This window comes from Gadus morhua, chromosome 3 (genome assembly GCF_902167405.1).
Source record: "Gadus morhua chromosome 3, gadMor3.0, whole genome shotgun sequence".
Lineage (NCBI taxonomy): Eukaryota > Metazoa > Chordata > Actinopteri > Gadiformes > Gadidae > Gadus > Gadus morhua.
Window position 1 is genome coordinate 26,666,942 of NC_044050.1, and position 26,173 is coordinate 26,693,114.

The 26,173-nt window shown below is 45.5% G+C and overlaps 4 protein-coding genes across 7 annotated transcripts; 1 reads left to right on the forward strand and 3 right to left on the reverse strand.

Annotated features, from left to right (window-relative positions):
* The first annotated feature begins 78 nt into the window (after positions 1-78).
* Positions 79-2,744, forward strand: LOC115540553 (group XIIB secretory phospholipase A2-like protein). The gene is made up of 4 exons (XM_030351963.1): positions 79-500; positions 1,209-1,297; positions 1,424-1,586; positions 2,320-2,744. Exons 1-4 carry the CDS (start codon positions 245-247, stop codon positions 2,436-2,438), a joined length of 627 nt encoding a protein of 208 aa, XP_030207823.1. The 5' UTR covers positions 79-244; the 3' UTR covers positions 2,439-2,744.
* Positions 2,745-4,478: 1,734 nt separating this feature from the next.
* Positions 4,479-10,323, reverse strand: LOC115540521 (serine/arginine repetitive matrix protein 2). 3 transcript variants are annotated; one of them, XM_030351910.1, is made up of 7 exons: positions 10,156-10,323; positions 9,226-9,790; positions 8,177-8,293; positions 7,908-7,994; positions 7,523-7,612; positions 7,310-7,423; positions 4,479-6,440 (listed from the first exon to the last, which is right to left on the reverse strand). In XM_030351910.1, the coding sequence occupies exons 2-7, from the start codon at positions 9,778-9,780 to the stop codon at positions 4,689-4,691; spliced, it is 2,715 nt and encodes a 904-aa protein (XP_030207770.1). In that variant the 5' UTR covers positions 9,781-9,790; positions 10,156-10,323; the 3' UTR covers positions 4,479-4,688. The 3 variants fall into 3 exon arrangements, with proteins under 3 accessions (XP_030207770.1, XP_030207771.1, XP_030207773.1); XM_030351911.1 differs by having other exon boundaries at positions 7,310-7,399; positions 10,156-10,322; XM_030351913.1 differs by having other exon boundaries at positions 7,310-7,390; positions 10,156-10,319.
* A 2,437-nt stretch (positions 10,324-12,760) lies between these two features.
* Positions 12,761-17,095, reverse strand: LOC115540523 (uncharacterized). Of its 2 annotated transcripts, none has more exons than XM_030351916.1 (4): positions 16,873-17,095; positions 15,576-16,262; positions 15,165-15,266; positions 12,761-14,970 (listed from the first exon to the last, which is right to left on the reverse strand). In XM_030351916.1, exons 2-4 carry the CDS (start codon positions 16,221-16,223, stop codon positions 13,435-13,437), a joined length of 2,286 nt encoding a protein of 761 aa, XP_030207776.1. In that variant the 5' UTR covers positions 16,224-16,262; positions 16,873-17,095; the 3' UTR covers positions 12,761-13,434. The 2 variants fall into 2 exon arrangements, with proteins under 2 accessions (XP_030207776.1, XP_030207775.1); XM_030351915.1 differs by having other exon boundaries at positions 16,781-17,060.
* A 490-nt stretch (positions 17,096-17,585) lies between these two features.
* Positions 17,586-25,876, reverse strand: scrn2 (secernin 2). Its single transcript, XM_030351942.1, is given in 9 exon segments — positions 17,586-17,987; positions 19,036-19,192; positions 19,747-19,927; positions 20,241-20,406; positions 21,431-21,646; positions 23,663-23,816; positions 23,818-23,863; positions 25,006-25,187; positions 25,715-25,876. Coding segments are annotated over 8 exon segments (1,260 nt in total). The 3' UTR covers positions 17,586-17,987; positions 19,036-19,039.
* Between the last annotated feature and the right edge of the window lie 297 nt (positions 25,877-26,173).

A 26,173-nucleotide genomic window follows, 5' to 3' on the forward strand; every position in this document is an offset into this window, starting at 1 on the left:
GTCCTTTTTTTTTTTTCTTGCTTAATAACGCAAGAATAGATATGCGAAATCATGATAAACGCTGAACTTTGTTCCTCCACAGTGGAGGACGACTGATGCCTGGCTCAAAGTCCAGGTCAGGATGATATGCAACCGTTTCAGCCCTCTATCCAGTTACTTACTCGTATCTCTCCTTTAGGTGCACACTTGCATCTAGTTATTGTCCCTGGGCTCTTTTGATTTTAATTCAACAACACTACCAAAAATGTTAGCTAGGGTGCCGCTCGCAGCATGGGGTCTCTTGGTGTTGGTGCTGTCCCTCCAGGGCATCCAGGGTCAGGACACCGAGGCGCCCCCAGCAGAGCCCGGCCAGGCTCCGGGCAGCCCGCCGGGGGAGGAGGACGGCGACTGGGGAATGGAGAGTCTGAGGGGAGGCTTCGAGGCGGTTAATACCTATTTCGACTCCATGCTTGAGTTGATGGGCGGTCGTGATGGAGTGTGTCAGTACCGTTGTCGATATGGTGAGTAGATGCTTGATACTTTATACTTCAATTTTATTTGTATAGCCCTCACAGGTAGTCTCAAAGGGCTTGAGAGGCCATATATTTATGACAACCCCCTGAACCTAGCCCTTCAGAGGGCAAAAACTCAAGCAAGAAATCTTGAGGAGGAACGCAGAGTTGGGGATCCCGCCTTTCAGGGATGATCAGGGAAGCAATGGGTGCCATAACGTCAACATTTATGTTGATCCTTAATACTGTATGCAATATAATTGAATTGAATATAGCTAAGTTTGTTTTCCTATAGGCACTTCAGTCCCACATTCATTATGTAAACCTTAGCCCGGATTTGAGATAGACTTGTTATCTATCTTGTCATCAAATTGATAGCGCCTTGGCCATGGACAATGGCCTCTATGATTGATTAGATCTAAAATAACAGCAGCGTCCTTATTCTCAGATATACCTTCAGTTGGAAAAATTGTCATAGTCTACTTTGTTGCCTTTTTGAGCATCTTACAGTAAAAGCATGAGCCATAAAGATTGACATTGATATTTAGGGCATTTAGCAGATGCTTTTATCCAAAGAGAATACAATAAGTACCTTTGTCAGAAGAAAGAGAAAAAAGATGCTGATAGTTATTCACCAGCATACTCTCATGCCCAAACAATACAATTAACAAATCTAATTCTAACCAATGTAATTAACTAATCGAATTAACCCTCCAGGTAAAGCCCCTCTACCACGCCCGGATTTCCAGATGCCAGAACCAGACGGCTGCAGCTCCTACTTCCTGGGCATTCCCGTTCCCGAAGGGGTACGTCTATAAAGCATGGCTATTATTACACAAACACCTGGAACATTCACATTAATATTACGTTAAAATACTGATCAGCACAAGGTCGGTTCCATTTTAACACGCATACTTGTTTGGCTTTATCAGATGGACGGCATCCCAGCCATGACCAAGTGCTGCAACCAGCTGGACTTGTGCTACGACACTTGCGGCTCCAACAAGTACCGCTGCGACTCCAAGTTCCGCTGGTGTCTGCACAGCATCTGCTCCGACCTCAAGAAGAGCCTCGGCCTCATGTCCAAGGTCGAAGGTCAGTGGGCTTATGGTACCCGGTTCAGAATTGTGTTGCATGTTATTGTACAAATAAATCATTAGAGGTCCCGTGACATGCCACCAGGTGTGAGTGTGATTAGCCTTACAAGCCGTTTTGAAAATCTGCCCCTTATGACATCACAAGTGGGCGTGTCCACCTAGATGTGTGACGGATAGATGAGCAACGTTTGCTACAGTCCACTGGGGAGGCTGGTAGACTGATCTATCCAGCACACATCTAGGTGGACACGCCCACTTGTGATGTCATAAGAGCCTGATTTTCAAAACAGCTTGTAAGGCTAATCACAATCACACCTGGTGGAATGTCATAGGAACTTTAAATGCCTGATGCAATAAAATGTCCCATTAGACAAACCAAGGAAAGATGTTTGTCTTGAACCCCCTCCCAACCCTCTTGCACACTTATTCTATGTTGTACGATCCTGACACTTAATGTACGCACTTATTGTATGTTGTACCCCCTTGACCTTAAAAATAGTACGTAGCATTGTGCATCTTATCCTAGCTATCTTTGTTGTGTACGTGGAATTGGTTAAGCTAACAATTGTAAGTGCTTGGCACTTGTTTTCATGAACATCCTTATTGCACCGACAGCGATATATATTGTTTCTCCTTCTTCTGAAAAATTTACTTATTGTAAGTTGCTTTTGATAAGAGCGTCTGCTAAATGCCCTGAATGTAAATGCGTGTGTGTTCCCTTTTGCCCTCAGCATGCGAGGCAGTGGCGGACACCATGTTCAACACTGTGTGGACCCTGGGCTGCAGGCCCTACATGAACAGCCAGAGAGCCGCCTGCATTTGCGAAGGAGAGGACAAGGACGAGCTGTGAAACCGACCGACAGCCCATCACCCAACCTTAGTTTACAGAAGATAACTGGGCGAGCATTTGAACCGATGCCGCGAGGAACGGGGGCGTGAAGCGACCCTGAGAAGGCACTGTGTGTGTAATTTATTTAAGTTTTTGCTGCGGTGGGTCAAAGCAAGTGGTTTGAGATGTTGGTGTTGTTTTATTTGGTGCCGTTGCCCAATTGCATGCTGGGATGTCTTGGCCGTCCAGTGCTAGTTTAGTTCATTTTATTACGTGCTTTCCAGAACTTTTTCTTTCAACATTAAATATTGCTTCATTATTCATTAATTTGCAATATATGTTTATTCAATACAATTTCTATAATTAGCAAATTAACAAAAATGTACATATTGAAGTATGATGAAAAGTTCCACAGTGTGTGCACTTGAAATTCAAAGTCATCGTTAACGCAATCATCAGCATTTTTGAACTACAGCACAAAAAAATACCTTACATGTTACCGTTTAAAAAACTGTCCGTAGAAATCTAAAGACCTCTGACATAATATTATGGGTAAACTGAAGCGATGCTTCCGTAAAGGTCCTCTGTTTGAAGGTGACGGAGATTTTTCCCGGTCTAACAAGTTCGGTAGCTCCAGAAGATGTCTTTTAAAATAAAAACCAACACCAACCTGGCATAACAAGGCTATGTCAGGTCCGAATACGTGCAACTAGACACTGGCGCTGGCATGAAGGGACTCTGCTTCATCTTCTGGTTGAATGCCAGAAGCTAAAAGATTGTTGGGGTGGGGGGGGGGGGAAGAAAGCAAATCAATTAGTATTATTGAACAATGATTGTTATTGTGTCAATTGATAATGAATAATATGTGGAGTAAAGAAAAGTACCTTTTCCTTCAGTACTGCCTTCCTTTCTTCTTCTGTCTGCGTTTTTCTTTGTTTTCTCCCCCGGATAACGACTACCTCCTGCTTTTGGACTTTAAGTACCTCCTGCTTTTGGACTTTAAGTACCTCCTGCTTTTGGACTGTAAGTACCTCCTGCTTTTGGACTGTAAGTACCTCCTGCTTTTGGACTGTAACTCTCTCCTGCCGCTGAGGAGGCTTGGTAGCCAACTGAGCAGCTGGCTTAGGTAAAGCTGGCTCCATTTCAGTCCAAGTGCTTGAATGGATCTCTCCTTGTATCCCGGCTGTTATCATTTCAGGACTTGTTGGTGCAGAGGTGTTCTTCAGTATGGTCAGGCAGCGCCTTTTCGTTGCAGGCCATATGTTGATAACCTGCAGACAGCGCTGAGCAGACCAATGCTGGCCCTCGCTCTTTGACAGGTCTGGGTTAAGGATGTATTCTAGCTGCAAGCCATCAGTAGGCTTAGGTCGAGGAGTGGTGGTAGCAGGTGAGGAGGCGGAGCCAGGGAGGGGATAGGAGGAGGCGGAGCCAGGGAGGGGATAGGGGGAGGCTTTCTCAGGGAGGGGATATGAGGAGGCGGAGCCAGGAAGGGGATAGGAGGAGCCGTCAGGGGGGGGATAGGAGGAGGCGGAGCTAGGAAGGGGATAGGAGGAGGCGGAGCCAGGGAGGGGATAGGGGGAGGCGGAGCTAGGAAGGGGATAGGAGGAGGCGGAGCCAGGGAGGGGATAGGGGGAGGCGGAGCCAGGGAGGGGATAGGAGGAGGCGGAGCCTGGGAGGGGATAGGAGGAGGCGGAGCCAGGGAGGGGATAGGAGGAGGCGGAGCCAGGGAGGGGATAGGAGGAGGCGGAGCCAGGGAGGGGATAGGAGGAGGCGGAGCCAGGGAGGGGATAGGAGGAGGCGGAGCCAGGGAGGGGATAGGGGGGGTTGTGTGCCCCGGTAGAAGCAGAGAGATGGGGGTAGGGGGTTGCATCTCCAGGAGTGTTCACGTGGGAGGAACCTTTGATGGCGTTACCATGGTAATTAGCGTTTTCATAGTACTCGGTTGAAGTGGTTCCTGGCAACGTTAAGGCAGAGTTGGAGTCCGGGTTTGCCAGACGAGCTTGGGGACTGCGGGAGCTTACCTTAACTCTGTCGCCCCTGTGAACTCTTTTCCCATATGTCTTGGGGTTTCCATGGTGATCTCCATCCTGTCTCCTGCATGTTGCCGAGTCTCCATGGCGATCTTCATCATTCCTCCTGTATGTCTCCGGGTCTCCATGGCGATCTCCATCCCGCCTCCTGTATGTCTCCGAGTCTCCATGGCGATCTCCATCCTGTCTCCTGTATGTCTCGGGGTCTCCATGGCGATCTCCATCCCGCCTCCTGTATGTCTCAGAGTCTCCATGGCGATCTCCATCCCGTCTCCTGTATTTCTCTGGGTCTCCATGGCGATTCATCCTGCCTGCTGTATGTCTTGGGGTTTCCATGGTGATCTCCATCCTGTCTCCTGCATGTTTCCGAGTCTCCATGGCGATCTCCATCCTGTCTCCTGTATGTCTCCGGGTCTCCATGGCGATCTTCGTCCTGCCTGCTGTATGTCTCTGGGTCTCCATGGCGATCTCCCTCCTGCCTCCTGTATGTCTCGGGGTCTCCATTGCGATCTCCCTCCTGCCTCCTGTATGTCTCGGGGTCTCCATGGCGATCTCCATCCTGTCTCCTGTATGTCACGGGGTCTCCATGGCGATCTCCATCCTTCCTCCTGTATGTCACGGGGTCTCCATGGCGATCTCCATCCTGCCTGCTGTATGTCTCGGGGTTTCCATGGCGATCTTCATCCTGCCTCATGTATGTCTCCGAGTCTCCATGGCGATCTCCATCCCGCTTCCTGTATGTCTCAGAGTCTCCATGGCGATCTCCATCCCGTCTCCTGTATGTCTCTGGGTCTCCATGGCGATCTTCATCCTGCCTGCTGTATGTCTTGGGGTTTTCATGGTGATCTCCATCCTGTCTCCTGCATGTTTCCGAGTCTCCATGGCGATCTCCATCCCGCCTCCTGTATGTCTCCGGGACTCCATGGCGATCTCCATCCTTTCTCCTGTATGTCTCGGGGTCTCCATCCTTCCTCCTGTGTGTCTCCGAGTCTCCATGGCGATCTCCATCCCGCCTCCTGTATGTCTCTGAGTCTCCATGGCGATCTCCCTCCTGCCTGCTGTATGTCTCGGGGTCTCCATGGCGACCTCTCTTCTGCCTCTTCTCTGCCCCTGAGGCTCCACTGGGCTCTCCGTCCCGCGTCGGGTCCGTCCCCGCGTCTCCGCAGCTGTCCGTCTCCCGCCTCTTGTGGCCATCGGTTCTTCTCCCTCTTTGTCCGCTGTCCCCAGAGCTTCTGTCCACTGATTGGCTGCAGGGAGAGAGCCGCCTCCTCTTCCTGCCCTCCACGATGCCCTCTCCCTTTCTGTGCTGGGGGGGAGGGCGGCCGGCAGGACGGGACTGGGGAGGAGCGGAGGTAGAAGTACCGTCACAGGGTTCAGGAGCCGGCTCAAAGGGCATCTCACTGCCTGACGGGTTGTGGAACCCCTGTCCGTTGTCCTTCCTCTTCCCGTTGAGCCTCTCGTCAGTGCGGCTTGTGAGTCCACTCATCTCCTCCTTGTCCAGGCTCAAACCCAGGGTCTTCAGAATGTTCTGGAGCTGTAACTGCATTGGATTCTCTTCTTCCGCCCGCGGGCCACTGGATGCACTGCTTAAAGGACAATGTCTGCTGCTGCTGATGATGGCAGAGATGCCTCTGCCATCATCATTAGCGGAGTTGCTCCTCTCTTTGGGAGACCCTTCAGTGTCGGGGAGCTCAGTGCTCCATCGACTACGGCTCCGGGGCTCAGACTGACTCGGATGGCTGTCCTTCGGATGAGGTTCGGCCCGATCGTTCTCCGACCTGGAAGGCTCTCTCCGCGGGGGCTGGTTTAGCGGGAGCACCACATCCGAGGTGACGGACTTGCTGTCGTCGTTGACGATACTGGTGAACAAATCCATGTCCACCCCTTTGTTAAGCAAGTTGAGAAACCGCTGCATGCCGCGGGCTATGGCGGGTCTCTGTGGGGGCGCAGGGGATGGCGAGGCCGGGCGTGGAGTCTGTGATCTCCCGTGAGGCTAGAAAGGGGACGGTGAAATAAAACATTACTTACTGGTTGCAATTTTCTGGATCAATCCTAATCTGTACGCTAGCGCACAATTGTACAAGTATGACAAGATCAGAATCAGAATCTCTTTATTGTCATTGCACAAAGTGCAACGAAATTGGGGTAGAGGCTCTCAAAATAAGTGCTTTTTAAAACAAAAACTAAATGAGCAAAGTTTTTAAAAAATATACATAGAATGTTAAAGAACTACTAGATAAATCATAGAATAAAGTTTGGATCTTTTATTAAAAAGTTAACTCAAATCTATGACAAATCCAAGCTTATTATGTCTAAGTATGACACTGATTGGACATAACTGTTTAGCTAACAATAGCAAGGGAAAGACATTTGCTAATCCCATAAAACTGAGGTTTTAGCATTTTGTATGTGCCTTGTTTAAGTTCCTGAATACTCATCCCTGTTAAGCCGGTTTCCCACCACCGCGCGGCAACTCGCCGCCTCCGTTCATTTCAATGAGGGAAGGTCGGCAGAGGGGAGGAGTTTACAAAAGCGGCTGTTGACCAAGAAGCGGTGGGCACCCACGTGAACGCACACAGATATTGCCCTACCGCTCAGCTTTCCCCGTGTTTAAACTTTCGGCGGCGGCCAGCCGCTTTTGAAAACGCCTGGCCCTTCACACCGCCGCGCTGAACCGGCAGTGAGGCGGTTATCAGGGCAGTTGCCGCGTGGCAGTGTGCAAGCACCTTTATTGTTTATTTTGCCATTCAGGGTTGGATGTCGACTGCTCAGCCAATAACCTACTCGGACTGAATCTGATGAGAACCTCATCGGCTAAGCCCAGAGACCCAGATACATTGAGCAAGCAGCCTGATGGTGTACCTGGACGTGCTGGAAGCCTGCAGATAATCCAGGCATCGGCCCAGGTCCAGGGTCTTGGCTTGGAGACTCCTTAGCTCTCTCCTTAGGAGACTGACAGTCAACATGTGGTCTGGCCTACGGTATGACTATTCCATTACATTTGGCATAAGATGATTTATGACACAAATTGTAAGTGATTTCAGCACTTACAACTAATACCACATATACGCTTACCATGGGTGGGTAGGGGTCCACCTGCATCGTCTGACCGCCCTCTGTAGGCCACGGCTCATAAACTGTGCTGGATTCAGGTTGGCTCCGGCTCTGTTTTGGGAGGGGGTGTTAATGCAGGTCCACCATTATCCAGCAAGGAAGCTCAGCGACTACAATCAGAGGCCATTAAAAAAAGGCATGATGAACGTCCTTATGGGAGGTAGAGAAAACAAACACCTTAGAGAAGCCTGAGGATAGTTGACACATTGCAAATAACTATGATTAGCAATATTACACATACTGTTAAATAGTCCCTGGAATATATTGAACAGCAATGTTAAGACTATGTCAAAGCGTTATGACAATCTCAAAGAAGAACATGTTTCCTCAAAGTAAATAGTTTTACCAAAGGGTTGAGCTGCATCTTCGGACCATCAACTGCATGCCACATCCTAGAATCCAGGGTGGCAGTCGGTGGTGGAAAACTAGGATTCTAGCAAGGGCAAGACAAAATAAAACCATGAGGGACTACCAATGGCATCTGGAGAATCACTGGAGTCATTACTAGATTCATTCATTGAAGATGTAGGATATTTTCAGGATTACATTAGTAGTAAGTGTGTAATTACTATGGAATTGTCACATCGCCAATTCCCAATTCCGACCACTTCATACCTCTCGGAGTGTTCTCGATCTGTTGTCCATCAGTGTCTTCACACGAAGCTTCAGGGGATGATCTTCCTGCCGGCCGACCCCATATGTTGTGGAGCTCTTTGGGTCTCTGCTGTGCATCTGCAGGGAAAATCAGACAAGGCTGAACCTAAGATGTACAACACCCATATGCATAGTGATGAAACCTGATTTTAATCCTCTGTGGTATCGTTGTTTCGGGCTAGGTATGTCTCGAGAGTGGTAAATGTTCAACACGTGGTTTGTTCCGAGACACAAGGTAAACAAGCTTGCACTCTGGAGGTGTTTCATAAAGCATCTCTCGAACACAGGTCAAAATATCTGTTTATATTTAAAATGGGCAGAATGGCAAGTAAGCCACAGCTACAGGTTCTAATTGACCCGGGTTGACCTTCAGTCTGTCGTTGCCTGCAGGATGGAATGGCAAAGAGGCCATGCTTGTAGGGTCTGACTGATTTCAAACCCTTTCGACTGTATATGTGGTAGGGCTTTGACTCCGAACTTCGTTATTCGAATATCAAAAAATAAATCAAAATTCGAACGAATGTTAGGCAGCCCTTAATATTTGAACCTGTTATGGGCAGGCCAAGAGGGAGAGACGTCGGAGAACCCGACGCAGTCTATTCATAATATTGTAATGACCACGGAAGAGGCAGTGAATGAAGTATTGATTAGACAGCGATTTATTAGAAACCTAATAAACCGTTGGAACACGCAAGACCGCAACGCCGGTAAACAAACCTCGCTAAACCCAATCCAGGTCTTACTGAAGGCATTTAATGGTCATATTCGAATATTAATATTAATAAACAAACAAACTTTGAATATGATTTTTGGGCAAAAGTCAAAGCCCTAATACCTGCCTGTTGAATAAGCTCAGGACTGGTGTTAGCACTACAAATGTGTGGTCCAATGAGGAACTGATGTGAGCTTGAAACATGTGGTCTAAATAAAGCATAACAGAATAATTAATGCACATCAATGGAAAGACCTTTCGTTCCAGAGTACGGCAAATCAGCCAATTCACTGCTCACCTTTGGAAAGCCGAGAGACTTCCTTAGCTGCAAAATGGAGTTCACCCTCTCCTTCAGAGAAGATTCATTAGTAGTAGTTAAACAACTCTCTACTAAGTCTTTCTGGTCGTCTAATGGATTGTCAGATAGCTCATCGGTTTTTCTCAAATAGGGCAAGATTTTCTTCAAGGCAATTGCAGCTTTCTTCCGAATAATCCTATTCTCGATTTCTTCAAGTTTTTTCTTCTTTCTCTCCAGCTCATTGTCTATCTCAGCTAATTCCACTGATGGTCCGTCTGGGATAACGGTCCTGTCTGATCCAAGATCTACTGATGGTTCTCTGCAACTAATAAGACCAGGAGATGGAGAAGGAGAAGGAATGCTGTGCTGTCCATAGTCCATCCTCCTGGTTGGTCTTTGTGGTTCTCTTTGATGGTATCTATAGTGGTCCTGGTGATAATGTTGATCATTGTAGTTGAATGTGTATTGCCCCATGTCTTGTTCTGTTCCAGGACATTGAGGTCGGTCATGATCGTACCTGGCCCTTGGAAGCCTGTCCCAGTAAGGGGGATTCATCACGTCTTTCCTAGAACATATGTAAACATCATCATAAAATAAATACTAGGAAGATAACAGCATTATCATCTGTTATGGATCTAAATGGTGGTCGACAATAATAATAGAAAACGTCAGCTGTTGAATTAAAGAATCAACATGTAGGATAGCACTGCAAACAACGCTGATAATCAAAGGTTTATCATTCAACCTCTCTTAATGTTTCCCTGACATCCCAACGTTGAAAAGGAAAACAGGAATACAACCTGGGATTTGTTAGTGTCTACAACTAGCGGAGCCAGCTAACGTCCACACACACATACTTCCACACAAAACCACTGATAAAACGTCAATTTTACCGATTAGAGAACAATAGAAACATGCACGGTCGCATACCTTATCGCCTTAATGATTAAAGAACAGCATTGCACTCTTTCTTCATAGCTTTTGTTTGTGCTAAACGAGTGAGGTAAACACACACCGACATCAGGGAGGGGGGGCGCTCTCCTTCTCGATCGTTGGTAGACGCGGGGGCACGAGCTGCTCTAGGAGGCCATCGTCTGGTCGGGAGCGCCCGGGTTCCAGGTCGGTTGATGGAAGTGGGTCCGACATGGGGGTTGTTGGCTGGACCATACAGACCAGCAATATCATATATTAGACAGACTCGAAAGACAGTCTGGGAACCAAAGTTACCCTCAAACACAGGTTTGTGTTGTCAGTGTTATTTCCATCTCTCCTAAATCGACCCTCCCTCACCGGAGATGTCTTTTCTTTTGAGGTGTATATCAACCAGCTCTTGCCTCTTAAAACATTACCAGAGCTTTGTCGGACTTAATTAATATAATTTAGTAATGAACCAAAAATATGGTTTACACAGACCTGTATTGATTTGTATTAGATTTATAAGACGTCCTATTAATTGTATGAAGAATTACATTTAAATGCTGAATAAAGAGGCATAAACTAAATTGCATAAACACGTAGAAGAGGGACTCAAACATTTGCACACAGTATCTCAGCCACAACCATGGGTCACGAAGAGTAATTAAAGATTTATTTTGCCTTCCGCTATCATCCTGAGGTATACAGGTCCTTCTCAAAAAATTAGCATATTGTGATAAAGTTCATTCTTTTCCATAATGTAATGATAAAAATTAAACTTTCATATATTTTAGATTCATTGCACACCAACTGAAATATTTCAGGTCTTTTATTATTTTAATACTGATGATTTTGGCATACAGCTCATGAAAACCCCAAATTCCTATCTCAAAAATTTAGCATATCATGACAAGGTTCTCTAAACGAGCTATTAACCTAATCATCTGAATCAACAAATTAACTCTAAACACCTGCAAAAGATTCCTGAGGCTTTTAAAAACTCCCAGCCTGGTTCATTACTCAAAACCGCAATCATGGGTAAGAATGCTGACCTGACTGCTGTCCAGAAGGCCATCATTGACACCCTCAAGCAAGAGGGTAAGACACAGAAAGAAATTTCTGAACGAATAGGCTGTTCCCAGAGTGCCGTATCAAGGCACCTCAGTGGGAAGTCTGTGGGAAGGAAAAAGTGTGGCAGAAAACGCTGCACGACGAGAAGAGGTGACCGGACCCTGAGGAAGATTGTGGAGAAAGGCCGATTCCAGACCTTGGGGGACCTTCGGAAGCAGTGGACTGAGTCTGGAGTAGAAACATCCAGAGCCACCGTGCACAGGCGTGTGCAGGAAATGGGCTACAGGTGCCGCATTCCCCAGGTCAAGCCACTTTTGAACCAGAAACAGCGGCAGAAGCGCCTGACCTGGGCTACAGAGAAGCAGCACTGGACTGTTGCTCAGTGGTCCAAAGTACTTTTTTCGGATGAAAGCAAATTTTGCATGTCATTCGGAAATCAAGGTGCCAGAGTCTGGAGGAAGACTGGGGAGAAGGAAATGCCAAAATGCATGAAGTCCAGTGTCAAGTACCCACAGTCAGTGATGGTCTGGGGTGCCATGTCAGCTGCTGGTGTTGGTCCACTGTGTTATCAAGGGCAGGGTCAATGCAGCTAGCTACCAGGAGATTTTGGAGCACTTCATGCTTCCATCTGCTGAAAAGCTTTATGGAGATGAAGATTTCATTTTTCAGCACGACCTGGCACCTGCTCACAGTGCCAAAACCACTGGTAAATGGTTTACTGACCATGGTATTACTGTGCTCAATTGGCCTGCCAACTCTCCTGACCTGAACCCCATAGAGAATCTGTGGGATATTGTGAAGAGAAAGTTGAGAGACGCAAGACCCAACACTCTGGATGAGTTTAAGGCCGCTATCGAAGCATCCTGGGCCTCCATAACACCTCAGCAGTGCCACAGGCTGATTGCCTCCATGCCACGCCGCATTGAAGCAGTCATTTCTGCAAAAGGATTCCCTACCAAGTATTGAGTGCATAACTGAACATAATTATTTGAAGGTTGACTTTTTTTGTATTAAAAACACTTTTCTTTTATTGGTCGAATGAAATATGCCAATTTTTTGAGATAGGGATTTTTGGTTTTTGACTTTGCCAAAATCATCAATATTTAAAAAGAAAAAGGCTTGAACTACTTCAGTTGCGTGTAATGAATCTAAAATAGATGAAAGTCTAATGTTTATCAGTACATTACAGAAAACAATGAACTTCATCACAATATGCTAATTTTTTGAGAAGGACCTGTAGATATAATGACAGGTCAGAATCATCTAAGCACCATCCTGAAGGATAGGGCTGTGACGTTGACAGAATCATCTCTTCTTTTAAAGGCTTTTAAATCTCTCCTCAGAGCCCATTTCCGACTGGGTTGCAATTGATGCGGCCCCGTCCGTTTTCCATACGTGTTTTGCATTTATTGCGAATCATTATTCTGTTGAAAATGGCCAGTTCGTTTGTAGTAAGCGATTTGTAAGCCTTGTTATAAGAAAGCCCCAGAAGGTTATAATCATTGACGCAGAATCAGCAGCAAAAAACATACATAGAATATAGACAAAATATCGACAAATTATAGGCGTTTAATATAACCAATCAACTTTTGGAACAAATGTACAATCCAAGTTCCTACAGTTTTCAGGGAAAAGGTGTAAGGCAGTAGTATGCATATAGTCTAAAAGATTTTGTTTATTTAACGTGGAATAGTGAATTGGACAATTGTGGCACATTGCTAAAATAAATTTGATAGCACATTTGAATTATACATGTATTATTCTTATCAACCATGTTGTTCTCACAATATGTTTTGAGTCAGAACAGACAGGTACTTAAACAAGAAGTGATCCTACAGTGTAACAAACACAAGCCAATTCATAAGGAATGGATATATTTGCAATCTGCAAAATATTGAAGTCAAATATCTGTATCGTTTGCCCTTTGAATGATTATTTGGTTTGGCCATCGAAATCAAAAACCTATTACTTGAGCTTCCACTACGAAAGCCAGTGTATTTAATAATTTTCATGTCCCAGCCTTAGAAAGCCAATCAGATTAAAGGGTGAATCGGTCTTCCTATTCTTGTAACGTTCATTGTCCTTTAACGTTTTACAAGCGCAATTTAATCAAGCTTCAATCGAAAGCCGGATAGGAAGATTCAGTTGCTCCTGGAAGAGTTAGAACCAAATGTTATCTGTTGAATGTGAAACCTTGTCTAGCAAAATATCTCTTATGTTTGCTTAGCTCGGTTTGTGTTTATAACCTGCAAATAGCGGGGCCTTGAAGTCGATTTGATTGGATTTGAATGATTGTGATAGTTTGTAAACGACGGCACGGCGGGGGATTGCACGGGCACGGGGGGGGGTAACTCGGGGGGTACGGGGGGAAAGGCATAGTTCCAGTGGAGACTCCCACGGAGGGGGCACGTTGTAGGCAGCCGGTGGATAGAGGTGTGGTGAGAACGGGGCTGGTGCCGAGAAGGGGATGGGAGGTGCGAAGGGGGTGGGGGGTGAGAAGGGGGTGGAGGGGTAACTTGGCGTCAGAGCTTGTGGTTGAGGTAAGTGATAGGAGTTGTTCGGTGCAAACGACTGAAGTGCGGCAATGCTCTGCGGGCCCGCTCTGTCGTCGTCATAGTTTCTAACGGGGGCTATGTTGCACACACTGGCCGCCGGGGTGGTCTCAGGGGCGTTCACCGGAGCCGCTAACGAGTCGATCTTCAGAGAGTTGTGTTTTGTGACAGGAGGTCCAAAGCTAGATCTGCTCGACGAGGAGGATCTGCTGTTGCCTCCGGGAGAGAACATCTGCCTCGTCTCTCTCCTCGTCTCCTTTTCGGACTCCCTTCTCTCTCGGTCCTCCTTGTTGCCGTACAACCGCAGCTGGATCCGGTTGGACATTTTCCCCAGCTCGTCCAGTCCCAGGTCCATCCCGATAGTCTGAAACAAATGCTGCATCTCTTTGCACTTCTGCTCCTCCTCCTGCGTCACTTTCCCCTCGACCACTGCTTGCGTTGGGGTCAATCTAGTGCCAGCCTTGCCATGAGGGACGCCAGACGTTTCAATAGATATTAGAGTGTTTTCACTGGGTTGCTTACTCTGCTGTTGTTGGGGTTCATGGTTCTTATTCCAGTACACTGCGTTTTGGTGCGTGTCCTGCTTCCCAGGGCCTCTGTGAGATCCAAGTAGATCTGCAGCGTTCCGAAGATCGGCAGCGTTCCGAAGATCGGCAGCGTTCCGATGATCGGCAGCGTTCCGATGATCGGCAGCGTTCCGATGATCGGCAGCGTTCCGATGATCGACAGCGTTCCGATGATCTGCAGTGTTCCGAGGATCAGGAGCGTTCCGAAGATCAGCAGCATTCCGGGGATCGGCAGCGTTCCGAAGATCGGCAGCGTTCCGGGGATCGGCAGCGTTCCGGGGATCGGCAACGTTCCGAAGATCAGGAGCGTTCCGAAGATCAGGTGCGTTCCGAAGATCAGGAGCGTTCCGAAGATCAGGAGCGTTCCGAAGATCAGCGACGTTCCGAAGGTCAGCAACGTTCCGTAGATCTGCAGTGTTCCGAAGAACGGCAGCGTTCCGAAGACCGGCAGTGTTCCTGGGATCAGCAGCGTTCCGTGGATCAGGAAAACTGGGAGCCTGACTGACTATCTTGTTGAGCATGTTGACGTCCACCCCTTTGTTGAGCACACTGAGGAAACGCTGGAAGCCATTGCTCCTGGGTGACTGCTCAGGAACACTTTTAACAGGAGCAGGGCTGTGATTGGTGGAGTTAGGTTCCGCCTTTGAGAAAGAAAGCAATACAAATTTGCATGAGTTGCAACACGTATCTTTCATAAATATCCACTGGGCTTCATGTGCAAGTGTGTCTCGTATGCAGTACCAATATAATGTTGTGCATAGAAAGTAATGCGAAACAATTTGGAGAATTTCAAGGATAAGATCTCGCATCATTCAAACTTGCACAAAAGGCCTACCCTTTTGCCGACGTCAGTCACTGGGAAGCCACTGCTGGGCTGCCAAGGATTATAGTTCAGAGGGGAAGTGGATTCATTTTGGTCTCGTGTTGCATCATACACCTGGTCAGAAGGAGGACAAAAAATAGATTATTTGTAAAAAAAATCAAACTGAAGTATGAGTCATCCTAAATAATCAACCATCTAAGCAGTCTCTTCTTAAAGGCCTAAAGTATTGGATTGGAATAAATTGGATTTATCATGTTGTGAAAATGTAGCACTTGCAGTAGATGGCTTATCTGATGAACTGCATGTAGCCACATGATTATTAGCATTTCCGGGTTGCATCTTTACTGTTGAATCCCCTTAATACAAGTCGTTTTGGATACAAGCATCTGCCTAATAAATGTAATGCAACAAATATTTCCATACCTTTGAAGAAGATTCTGGCAATCGTTTTACATCACGTGTCTCGCTCCTGTCTTGCGTCTGTCTGTTCATGGCATAGTCAGATTGATGCCTGTACGCAAAATCTTCAGGAGATGCTCTGCGTTTTTTGGACTCTACCGGCCTTTTACCATAGTCTGAATCCTCTTTGGTTGGTGGCCAAGATCTGAAGTCACTGTTGAGCCTCCTGTGTTGAAAATGGTCGTCCACGTTGCCGGTGAGACTTTTCCTCCTCTCAGAGACTCTGTGCTCTTGTGATGTACTGGTCTCCGGGGATGTGTACCTAAACCTTGTATAATCCCCATCCCCGCCGCCACCACCACCACCGCCGCCGCCGCCGCCGCCTTGGTCAGGGACAGCAGATCGCCGTTCCGGGCTCCTTTGGGTTCGATTCCGATGAGATGGCTCCTTACTGTAGGCCCTCTGCAGTGAATCACTGTACTGGTGCTTGTCCTTGGTCCCAGTAGAGTCTTTGGGGTTCTCTCCGTAGTAGGAGCGGTGGGAGTCCCGTGATGCGGCACTGCTGCGACCTCCTTGGGGTTCTCTCCATCTGTCATCCTGGTCGCCCCTTTCCCTCGGGCTTCGCTCTCTGAACTGCCGCCTCGGGGTGCATTCCAATTTCTTTGAGTTCATTCTCGGGGCCCGTTGTTGGTTACTGGGTGAATATCAGGGCTGTGTCGGAAGAAAAACGTAGACTTTAAAAAAACTATGTCCACAACATACGTACAAACGCATAAAATATGACATTTCAAATAAGTTATTTAAATCACCCTATATAAACAGATTGTAAAAAAGTACATAGCCATCTTTAAAATAATACAGGCGTAAAATACACCCTACGATCATAGTATTATAAGAGCATCCCTTATTCAAGTATCAAATGTCAGTATTCAACCAACTCTACCACAACCAAACAGGACATGTGTCCTTAAGACCTGAATCACAATGTAAACACATGCATCCTTACACGACCTACACTGGGAAACCCATGTTCAGCCTCACACCTCTCACACACACACATGGACCTGATGCTAACGGAAACAAGGCTAGTTAGCAACTGCAGCTAGTCGATTCCCCAGTTCGACACCATACACATTTCCACACCGTAAACAGAATCCACACAGCATATTATGGTATACGTGTGGCAAGCTGTAGATGGTGGATACGATATTCGACCAACTGTAACATACACTCATGGAGGGAGCAGCTGCTGGCTGTGTGTTGCTATCTGAAATGGTCGCTAGCTCTCCTATGGTGACGGTCGGAGCGGGCCTGCAGATACCGTGTCCGCCGGATGCGCTCTTCATCACGGGCACCGATGTCCCGGGTGTGAGTCTGGTTGAACTCGCAGTCCGGTTGGATGGATTGTTAACTGTTGGCAAAATCTCTCATGTCGTATTTACCCGAAGAACGTTCTACCTCTCTCTCTCTCTCTCTCTCTCTCTCTCTCACCTTTTTCTTTTTCGTTTCTATTGACGTCGTGACGCGCAAGTGCTTGGGCTACACTGTCCTCTACTGGTAGAAACTTGAAATAAAATAATAATAATAATAAAAAAGATGTATATGTAATAAATATAATAAAATAAATATTTATTTATCTATATATACTGTATATATAACATAAAGAAACGTCTGCTTGTGACCCCTGTCTCATGGTTATCCGTACCATACTCATGAATAATATTAATAACTGCAAAGATCATGTGTCAGTTTGGATTTTAATCGTAAATCAATGTACCAACCGTTTTTTGATAAAACGTTAATTTCATAAAATGTCATGGATTATTGTCAATTCAAAGCCCTATAGTGATATCTTAAAAGCTTTGACAGCCAATAATATAGAAAAATATAGAAACAACTCAATTATGTAGCTTGTATATTCACAAATTAAACTAATAAAGGACTGAGTAATAATACGTTTATATATGTGTATGCAGATCGTGATAGACTACAATTTAAATATATATATTTTTAATTAAAAAGACAAGACACAAATAAAGCACAGACAGTACACATTCTTTATTGGATCTTTACATATCAAGACTGCCACCATGAGACGCCCTAGTCACTCACAGTAACGAACAACATCAAACAAATGCTGTACTTGAATCAACAATTTGCGCAAAGTCAGGTACCTTTATCACATAAACATGGCTGTGCATTAGCCTACATCATTATACTCACTAACGAAGTTCACTCATCATTACCCCCTTGGTTGGAAAGCGGTGACAGCCCAAACGCATGATAAGTGAAGGGTAGTTATTATGTCTGCTTGGGGAGGTGGAATCACGTCAGAGAGGTGTTTAGAGTAAGCCAAACGGAAGCAGATCAGACTGTAATATTCCCTGGGCCAGCTCCTGGGGATCAGCAAGCACTAGGACTCTCCACTGGAGGGCGCTGCAACAGAGAGCAATGTCATCTTGTAGGGTTTCATGGTGACTTACAGCTGAATTACTGTATATGTCTGAGTCTAACAGCCAGTTGGGTGTACATCGAATAGGGATGCGCAGCTAAGGTAGTTTCACCTGCCCCTTGTACTGATCATTTCCCCTAAGGCTTAGATAAACTAGGTTAATCACTACTATTAATCTAAACTAAGGCTTCACCAGAATGTGAAACAAAGGTAATGAAATGGGCAAACTGTATGCATATTATGCTAATATTAGGCTTTTATATTATCAGTTGAGATGCAAGCGCAAGTTGAGGCTGTGTTTCTGCATCGTGTGTCCAGCGGTAAAGTACTTGTTTTGTTTTTTTGTCATTGAATTTCGTATGAAGCAGATTTGCGGAAAACCGTGTCCAGAGGATTGGGCATACTTCTTGCCAACCTTTTGAGCATGCACACACATGCACAGTATGCACTTGAGTGTAGCCTATTTCTAATGCATCGATGTGGACTTCATAGCAGGCTTTCTTTATTTAGGCAAAATTATCAAACGGAAAACTTAAGTATTTAGAATTTAAAAGCTGATTTTAACCAACCTGCCTGCAAAAGACCTGCATATTACAGGCCTTGGATATCGAAGAAGGCGGTTCTGGGAACACCTACAACCGGGATAATATTCGGATCAAGCATGTCAATCACTCAATCTGTGCATCCCTATCCCTACAAGCTACTGTTTGGATTTATGAAGACGATGTGTTGTACCAAATAAAATATCTGGGAACCTCCCACAACTAGTCTATACTCGATGCTCTTGGATGTTTTTTTGGATGTCGGCATCAATGAACCGGAAAACGTAGCAGGGAAGATGTCGCAGACGGAGCTGTCGCCGCCGGTTACGTCTTTAGGAGGGAAGCCCTGGCGATGACCTCTGACCCTATAAGGGCACGACTCCTTCTCTGTACCGCTTTGGCGCTTCAACACAGAAGTATGAATCACCCTATTTGTGGAGTACGAGACAAAGCACACACAGGGGGGGGGGGGGGCAAGACTGTCTCTCACCTTCTTATTGGTAGAACTTAATCTCTGCGTCGACACAGTCGAAGAACAGATCCCCCAGCTCCTCTCCAGGCAGCTCTCCGCTCAGCATGGCCAGGATGTCAACCAGACACTGGGACTCCAGGTCCCGGAGGATCTCGTAGACGGCCAACCCCTCATTCTGAAGGATACGTGGTACTTGTATGAGCGTAAATAGGGGGCAGACAGACAGACGGACTCCAGACCAGGCTGGCAGGTTTATTGCCTGCTAATTCTATTGTGTAACAGGGAGGACATGTAATTTTTCTTAATTTGTAAAGAATTAAATTCTATTTTAAATTTGTGTTTGAGGCCAACAGGTGGTAGTTTAACTCTCCCACAAACATGTAATCCAGACACACGATGTACCACGTACATCCAATTGATTTTTTACTGATTTCAAATCACAAAAATGTAACTGCACTAGTAAAACCACTTCTCTTACCACTACTTAAAATCCACTTATTCACAAAGAAAATAATAAAATCGGTCTCGGGAAATATATAGTTATATTGCGGTGAATGTATATATATGGGCAGCTTTATTTCTACTCCCATCTATTCAACCTTTTTCCTAAAAAACAACTATTGTTGTAACTATTGTGCCAAGATAACCATCAGATGAACATCGTGTACATTCAGCGGGCCGTTGGTGTCGCAGCGCTACCGCTAGCTTAGCTCAGCCCACAGCACCCACCTGGCTGGCGTCCATGTTGGACAGGGCGCCCTGGTGGGCCTTGTAGAGGTCGTGCCGCCGGTCCACCTGGCTCTGGAAGCGGGGCTGCCTCCTGGCGGGGTCGTCGGGGCCGTACTGCGGCGAGGCCACGCGCTGCATCGGGCCGATGCGCTCGGAGAACACAAAGGGCTTGAAGATGGACCTGGTGGCGCGGCGGAGAAAGGGGGTCCCAGACCAGGGGAGGGGGAGAGGGAGACACAGGGACACACGTGCCCCGAAACAAAGCGACGGAGAGAGAGGGAGACAGACAGACAGACAGAAGGAGAGATCGCCGTCAACCCAGAGAGCAGTCTGAGGTGAAATGTAGACGTGAGGAATAGACGTGATAAAAGGGGAAGGGGAGGAGTAGATTCTCATGTCATTTTTTATTTATTTTTTTAAATCAGCACTGCGCTCGTCGAGATGAACGGTGTGCTGTGTGAGGACACCGTGGGGCGGGCGGGCGGGCGGCGTACCTGGAGGGATCGGGGGTTGCAGTGAAGAAGTGAATGCAGGGCAGGCCGGGGTCGCGGGGCAGGACAGACACCATGCTGCCCGTGGTGCAGAAGCCGCCAGAGTCCATGCAGATGCCACTGGGCTTGTCTCTCAGAATGGACATCATCACCTCAGCCGTCACCGACCCTTGGGTCAAATAAATAAGGGAACGAGTGCTGTGTGAATGAGTGGGAATCTGCTCGGGCTAAGTTGGGCTACACTACAATGTTAACATTTGCTGGCCGTCATACCAATTTTATGCCTTCACAGAACATACCTTTTGAACCAGGCACACACACACACACGCGTATGAATACACACACACACACACACGCACGCGCACGCACGCACACGCACACGCACACGCACACGCACACACACACACAAAGACACATTGCTGTATCGACTGCGGATCACTCTTTTCTCTATATTTATATTAAGTGTGTGATTTACGGGATGGTTAGTTAAAATTTGCTTAATTGTTGGTGCAATTGATATCATTATGTCATATTAATATTGGGATACATTAGACCTATATAGACGACGCATATATATTTCAATTATGTAAAAACAATTGTAAAAGTAAAAACAATTGTGATTACAAATTCGTAAAACTCAATTCATTAATCCAAATGCACTACCCATAATAGGCTGCTCTCACAAGCATGCAGAAAAATGGACAAAATTGGGCAAATACGCAGATTATAAAATAGCTTCAAATTATGGCCAGACACACAATGTAGAGGGCCTAAATTTATTCGGCCATCTCAACTTATAATATCGTATCCTAATATTACTTTAATAGTTATTCAGTTTGCTAATTTCATTACTTTCATTTGAGTTTAGAGATTGATGAACGAATACGTTTCTTTTAGCCTTAGACAAAAAACGTAAATGGCCAGCAGGGGGAGGAAACCCCATTTTATAATAACGGGGTGTAGTGTATTTATCTTCAGTTTAGAAACGGCGGTTTGAGAAGCAAACAGGTGCAGCTACAGCAATATGGGGATCTGTGTTAGAAACTATCCGTGCATCACTGACACGGACTCTCACACACACACACACACACACACACACACACACACACACACACCACACACACACACACACACCCACACCACACACACACACACACACACACACACACACACACACACACACGGCTCCTCACCGTCGTGTTGCTTCATCAGGGCCGTGCCTCCTCTGTATCGTTGCTTGGCCAGTTCCATCCGGGCGGGGGGGTTCTCCGGACTGAACACCTGGGAGAAGTTGAACTCCCCCTCCCCATCCCACCAGCCCTGGGACCGGGCCACGCTGCGAAGCTCAGGGTGCTCGGCCGAGATCTCCGTACCGATGGTCAGCTGGTTGGAGATGTTCTTCACCCCCGCTGAGAGAAACACAGGCAGTGGAGACCAAGACGTCACCCTCTGAACGAAGATGAGCTCTCCCACCCAGAGACGCCCGTACAAGGCGCGACTGATTCAGGATTCATCACCGGCCTTCCACCGGGAATGTTGAGTGGCTTCAAAGGGGAAATTGTGTTCTATATATCAGTAATAAAGTAGTACTGATAGGGGTCACGTTCTTATTACATTATTACATTTACTGAGCTGACGCTGTGATCCAAAGTGACTCACACAAGTGCATTGTTAGTGCGTTCAACTATGAAGATACAAGCCACAAAGTGCAGGAATCATGCCAGTACATACAATTGGTCAGACTGGCAAACTGCCACAAGTGCTACAGTTTAGGAACAAGAAGTAGTAATTGCAGAACTCTTTCTTTCTGCTAGTCGACACAAACGAGCCACATCAAACTACCCAGGGTTCAACTAGGGGAAAACCATTATACGTAGGTGATGACGTTTTTAAAAAATACCAAAATGTTAAGCAAATAATGAAATAGATCTTATAAGCAGCATCTAGCTTAAATCGGCCTCCTCCTTCATAAGAAAGCAGCAAGGATGAGTTACTTTCTTTCATGTGGGACTTCATAAGGCAACCTTTCAACACAACGTTTTAAAGAGTGCGGCTTCACTCTCAAAGAGATCCAAATTGCACAAAGGATATAAATACTGTTGATTATGAAAGTGAGTAAAATGATACCAGTCCGAAGGTGATTTACAAGAGTGCTCTCTTCTGTACCAAACGCAAACTTTAATGAGTTATTAAATTATTATATATAACAGATCATTGACTTGTGCTGACTTATAATATTTAGTAATATAATTGTATGCGTCAGTTTCAAACAGTGTAGCACAGGAGATGAGTGTGTGTGTGTTTGAGCTTGGTCCTAGCGATCAGTAAAGAACAGTGGGGAGCAAAGATCAAAAGTGTATTTTTGTTATTATGCAAGAGAAAGCCTAACTTAAGTAAATATTATTACATTTGTGTCACACGCTATTCAATGTTATGCACACAAAAAGTGCACACATGTACAACACAACCAACATACTTTCAAAATAAACTTTTTGAAAAATAAGGGAAAAAGATAAGCATATTTATCCCACTTTCTTTACACTTGAAAATGTGATATTTGGAATGTTGATTAATAATTTTCATCCATTTAATGTTTATCCTCATTATTGTATACCCTACCTCTTGAATGTTTGTTTCAATTATATAACTGCAAATAACACGGTAGCACAAGAAAATGATCAGTATAATGTTGCTTGATACATTGATTAAAGGTTGCGAATGGACTCTGTCAACCACCAATCAGACTGTCGTTTTACTAACTCAACTTACTTTAATCAATCAACAAAAAGTTAGATTCTTTCGAGAAAGTTTGGCAAATTAATTCACCAAACTCTGAAAAAAACACGAAGCTCTTCCACTGTTAAATGTTCCACACTGGAAATCTTATTCACGCCTCTTCCTTAACTTCCGGTAATGTAAGTATGGTGCCGGGAAGGAGGCCTATTGAACCGCAGCCATCTGACATATTGAGAGTTTATGCCTCAACACCTGCTCAGGTGAGCGGGCCGGCTGGCACAACACCTGGTGGTGACTGGGGCGGCAGTGATGAAATGGATACACCACAAGCGTGTCAAAATGTCCTGTTGGAGGCGAGACTACCCGCAGCCCAGAACTCACTCTTGGATTTGTATTTCCGTTTTGTTAAAGCTGAGAATTAACTTCTAACAATATCTTTATATTGTATACTTTATCTTGTATTGTTGCTAGCCTATTCGACTTTTGAGGAACCAAGCCTTATCGTTTTACTATTGTGTACTTGTACAATAACATGTGATAAATAAACTCTGAATATGAATTGTAGTTTCTACCTCTAATCGAAAAACATATCTATTTTTTGAATTCATACTACTGTCCTGAACTTTCTGCTATGACACCAGAATCCACCGGCTGGGTTCCACAACCAATCATCTTAGCGACGTGTTTACCTGTGACCTTCTGGGCGACCCACAGCCGGCCGGCGGTCTCCAGGACCCAGGCCTCGGTGCGGGTCCACCAGCAGGTAGGTGTTGGGTAGCTGAAGGGCTCCTGGGCCTCCCTGCAGGGGCCCCCCTGCCCGTGATCCTCCATGAGCCCAGTGATTCACCTCCAGCGCTGCCCAGGCGCTGGCACCTCGCTCCAGCCCCAACCTGCCAACGCAAACACCCTCTGCTTCAGCTGAGACACCCCTACCTCACAGTACCGGATGGTATAGTCCAAGCTGGGAGCAGAACGAACCAAGGCGGGATTGCATAGAGAGTAGAACTGTATAAACACGCAACATCTGGTCGAGTATGGACCCATCTGGCTAATATTACCAATAACTAATGTCAAGACCGATATTATCATCACTAATTCAAACACACATAACAGCTGGCCAAACTGTATGTTTTTTATTTTCTTTATATTACAAACTAATATCTTAACAGACATTATCATAACTCATTCAAACTTAAACACATGACAGCAGGCCAACTGTATGATTTTTCCTTGGTATATATTACAACCTAATGTTTAGAATATTATTGTAACTAATTCAAACTTAAACACATGACAGAAGGCCAACTGTATGATTTTTCCTTGGTATATATTACAAACTAATGTTTAGAATATTATCGTAACTAATTGAAACTTAAAAACGTGACAGCAGGCCAACTGTATGTTTTTTCTTTACCTTCTATCACAAACTAATGTCAAAACCAATATTATCATAAGTAATTCACACTTAAACACATGACAGCTCACCAACTAGATTTTTTTTCTTTTCTTTATATCGTAAACTAGTCAAAATAATTAAAACTTGAAACACATGACAGGAGGCCAACTACATGTTTTCTCTTTTCTTTACATTACAAGCTATTGTCAACAAGACAGAAATAATCATAGCTATCATAAACACATCATCACAGCAACTCAATAAAAGAAGGTGTGTATAACATTGCCTACTGACATTCTTCATTTATATACCTCGACAACTTAAGTTGCACATACCTGTAAATGTATTTGAATCTGATGACTAGATAAGTATGGCAGTTTTTTTTATTTGTAGTAGCCTGTGTTTGTCTCTTTGTTGTGTGTCCTTGTGTATATTGTGCTTTTTCTGTGTACCTGACTGCAAGACAAGTTTCCCTTTTGGGACAATAAAGTTAAACTGAACCGAACTGAACTGAACATGCCTGTTTCCTGACCACACATGTATATGTATATGTATATATATATATATATATATATATATATATATATATACATATATATATATATATATATATATATATATAACTGGACCGCTTACCGGACCAGGTCCATGCCCAGCAGGGCCTCTCCGTCGGAGACCGGCTCGCGGGTCCAGACGGCCTCGTTCCCCACACACACACCCTGGTCGTTGGCCCCCATCTCAGCCCCCCAGAGCCAGGCCGGTCGGCTCAGGACCACCGCATGGGTGTGCTCTGCCTGGGGGATCTGAATGTATGTGCACTACAGGGAGAGAGAGAGAGAGAGAGAGAGAGAGAGAGAGAGAGAGAGAGAGGAGAGAGAGAGAGAGAGAGAGAAGAGATGAGAAGGAGAGAGAGAGAGAGAGAGGAGAGAGAGAGAGAGCAACACAAGACAGACAGGCAGACAGACAGACAGACAGACAGGGACAGACAGACAGGACGACAGACAGACAGACAGAGACAGAGACAGAGAGACAGAGAAAGAGAGAGACATTGGACATAGACAGACATTATTATCAGTGGACAATTTTCTTTTAAAGGATTTATGCGATAATGTGAGCCCATAGTTCAAGTTGAATAAATTTGAATTTCAACATGAATGAAAAAATCTAAGCCTGACTGCCATTAATATCATAATAAATTTACATTACAATACTAAAAACCTAAAGCCATGAAAATGTAATCTGTTGTTACACCAAACAATATGAGTAATAACAACCATCACACTGAACCTGAATTCCTATTCGAAATAAATGGCCCAAACATAATAGTCCCTTTCAGGGGCCCTACCTCCACCGAGGACCCGGGTGGGTGCGCGGCCGCAGGGTAGAAGACCACCTCCTGCACCTCATCCCGTGGACGGTCCGAGTTCTTCCCGAAGATCACATGATCATCGCGAGAACCCGGAGGCAGGGATACAAAACAGTCACATGACAACGGGGGTTCTGCCATCCTGAGAACAGAAATGATGAGGCAGATTGTTACTGGGGCGGTCATAGCTGAGTAGGGATTATTTCGTCTCAGTTTTAGAATTAGCATTTAAAATTGATTTGGACGGCACATCTGTGTCACGGAGGAAATTAAATCACAAATTGATAGGAATAACCCCTCACACTCTTCTTAGAAATCTATCTAGGAAATCTGCCCATCCTTCTCGCTGGAGGATTAGGAAGCCTTCTGCTGAGCACTTTATTCACTTATAAGCTTCACAAATCCGACCGGAAGATTGTTGCATATGGGTACACTACA

Coding starts and splice junctions, on each gene's coding strand:
- LOC115540521 (XM_030351910.1), bottom strand. CDS start 9,780: ATGAATCCCCCTTACTGGGACAGGCTTCCAAGGGCCAGGTACGATCAT. Junction 7,995..8,176: donor GATCGAGAACACTCCGAGAG/GTATGAAGTGGT, acceptor TGCCCTTGCTAG/AATCCTAGTTTTCCACCACC. Junction 7,613..7,907: donor AGATGCAGCTCAACCCTTTG/GTAAAACTATTT, acceptor CTCCCAAAACAG/AGCCGGAGCCAACCTGAATC.
- LOC115540553 (XM_030351963.1), top strand. CDS start 245: ATGTTAGCTAGGGTGCCGCTCGCAGCATGGGGTCTCTTGGTGTTGGTG. Junction 501..1,208: donor TCAGTACCGTTGTCGATATG/GTGAGTAGATGC, acceptor TTAACCCTCCAG/GTAAAGCCCCTCTACCACGC. Junction 1,587..2,319: donor CCTCATGTCCAAGGTCGAAG/GTCAGTGGGCTT, acceptor TTTTGCCCTCAG/CATGCGAGGCAGTGGCGGAC.
- LOC115540523 (XM_030351916.1), bottom strand. CDS start 16,223: ATGAACTCAAAGAAATTGGAATGCACCCCGAGGCGGCAGTTCAGAGAG. Junction 15,267..15,575: donor TGCCAGAATCTTCTTCAAAG/GTATGGAAATAT, acceptor CCTTCTGACCAG/GTGTATGATGCAACACGAGA. Junction 14,971..15,164: donor TGACTGACGTCGGCAAAAGG/GTAGGCCTTTTG, acceptor TCTTTCTCAAAG/GCGGAACCTAACTCCACCAA.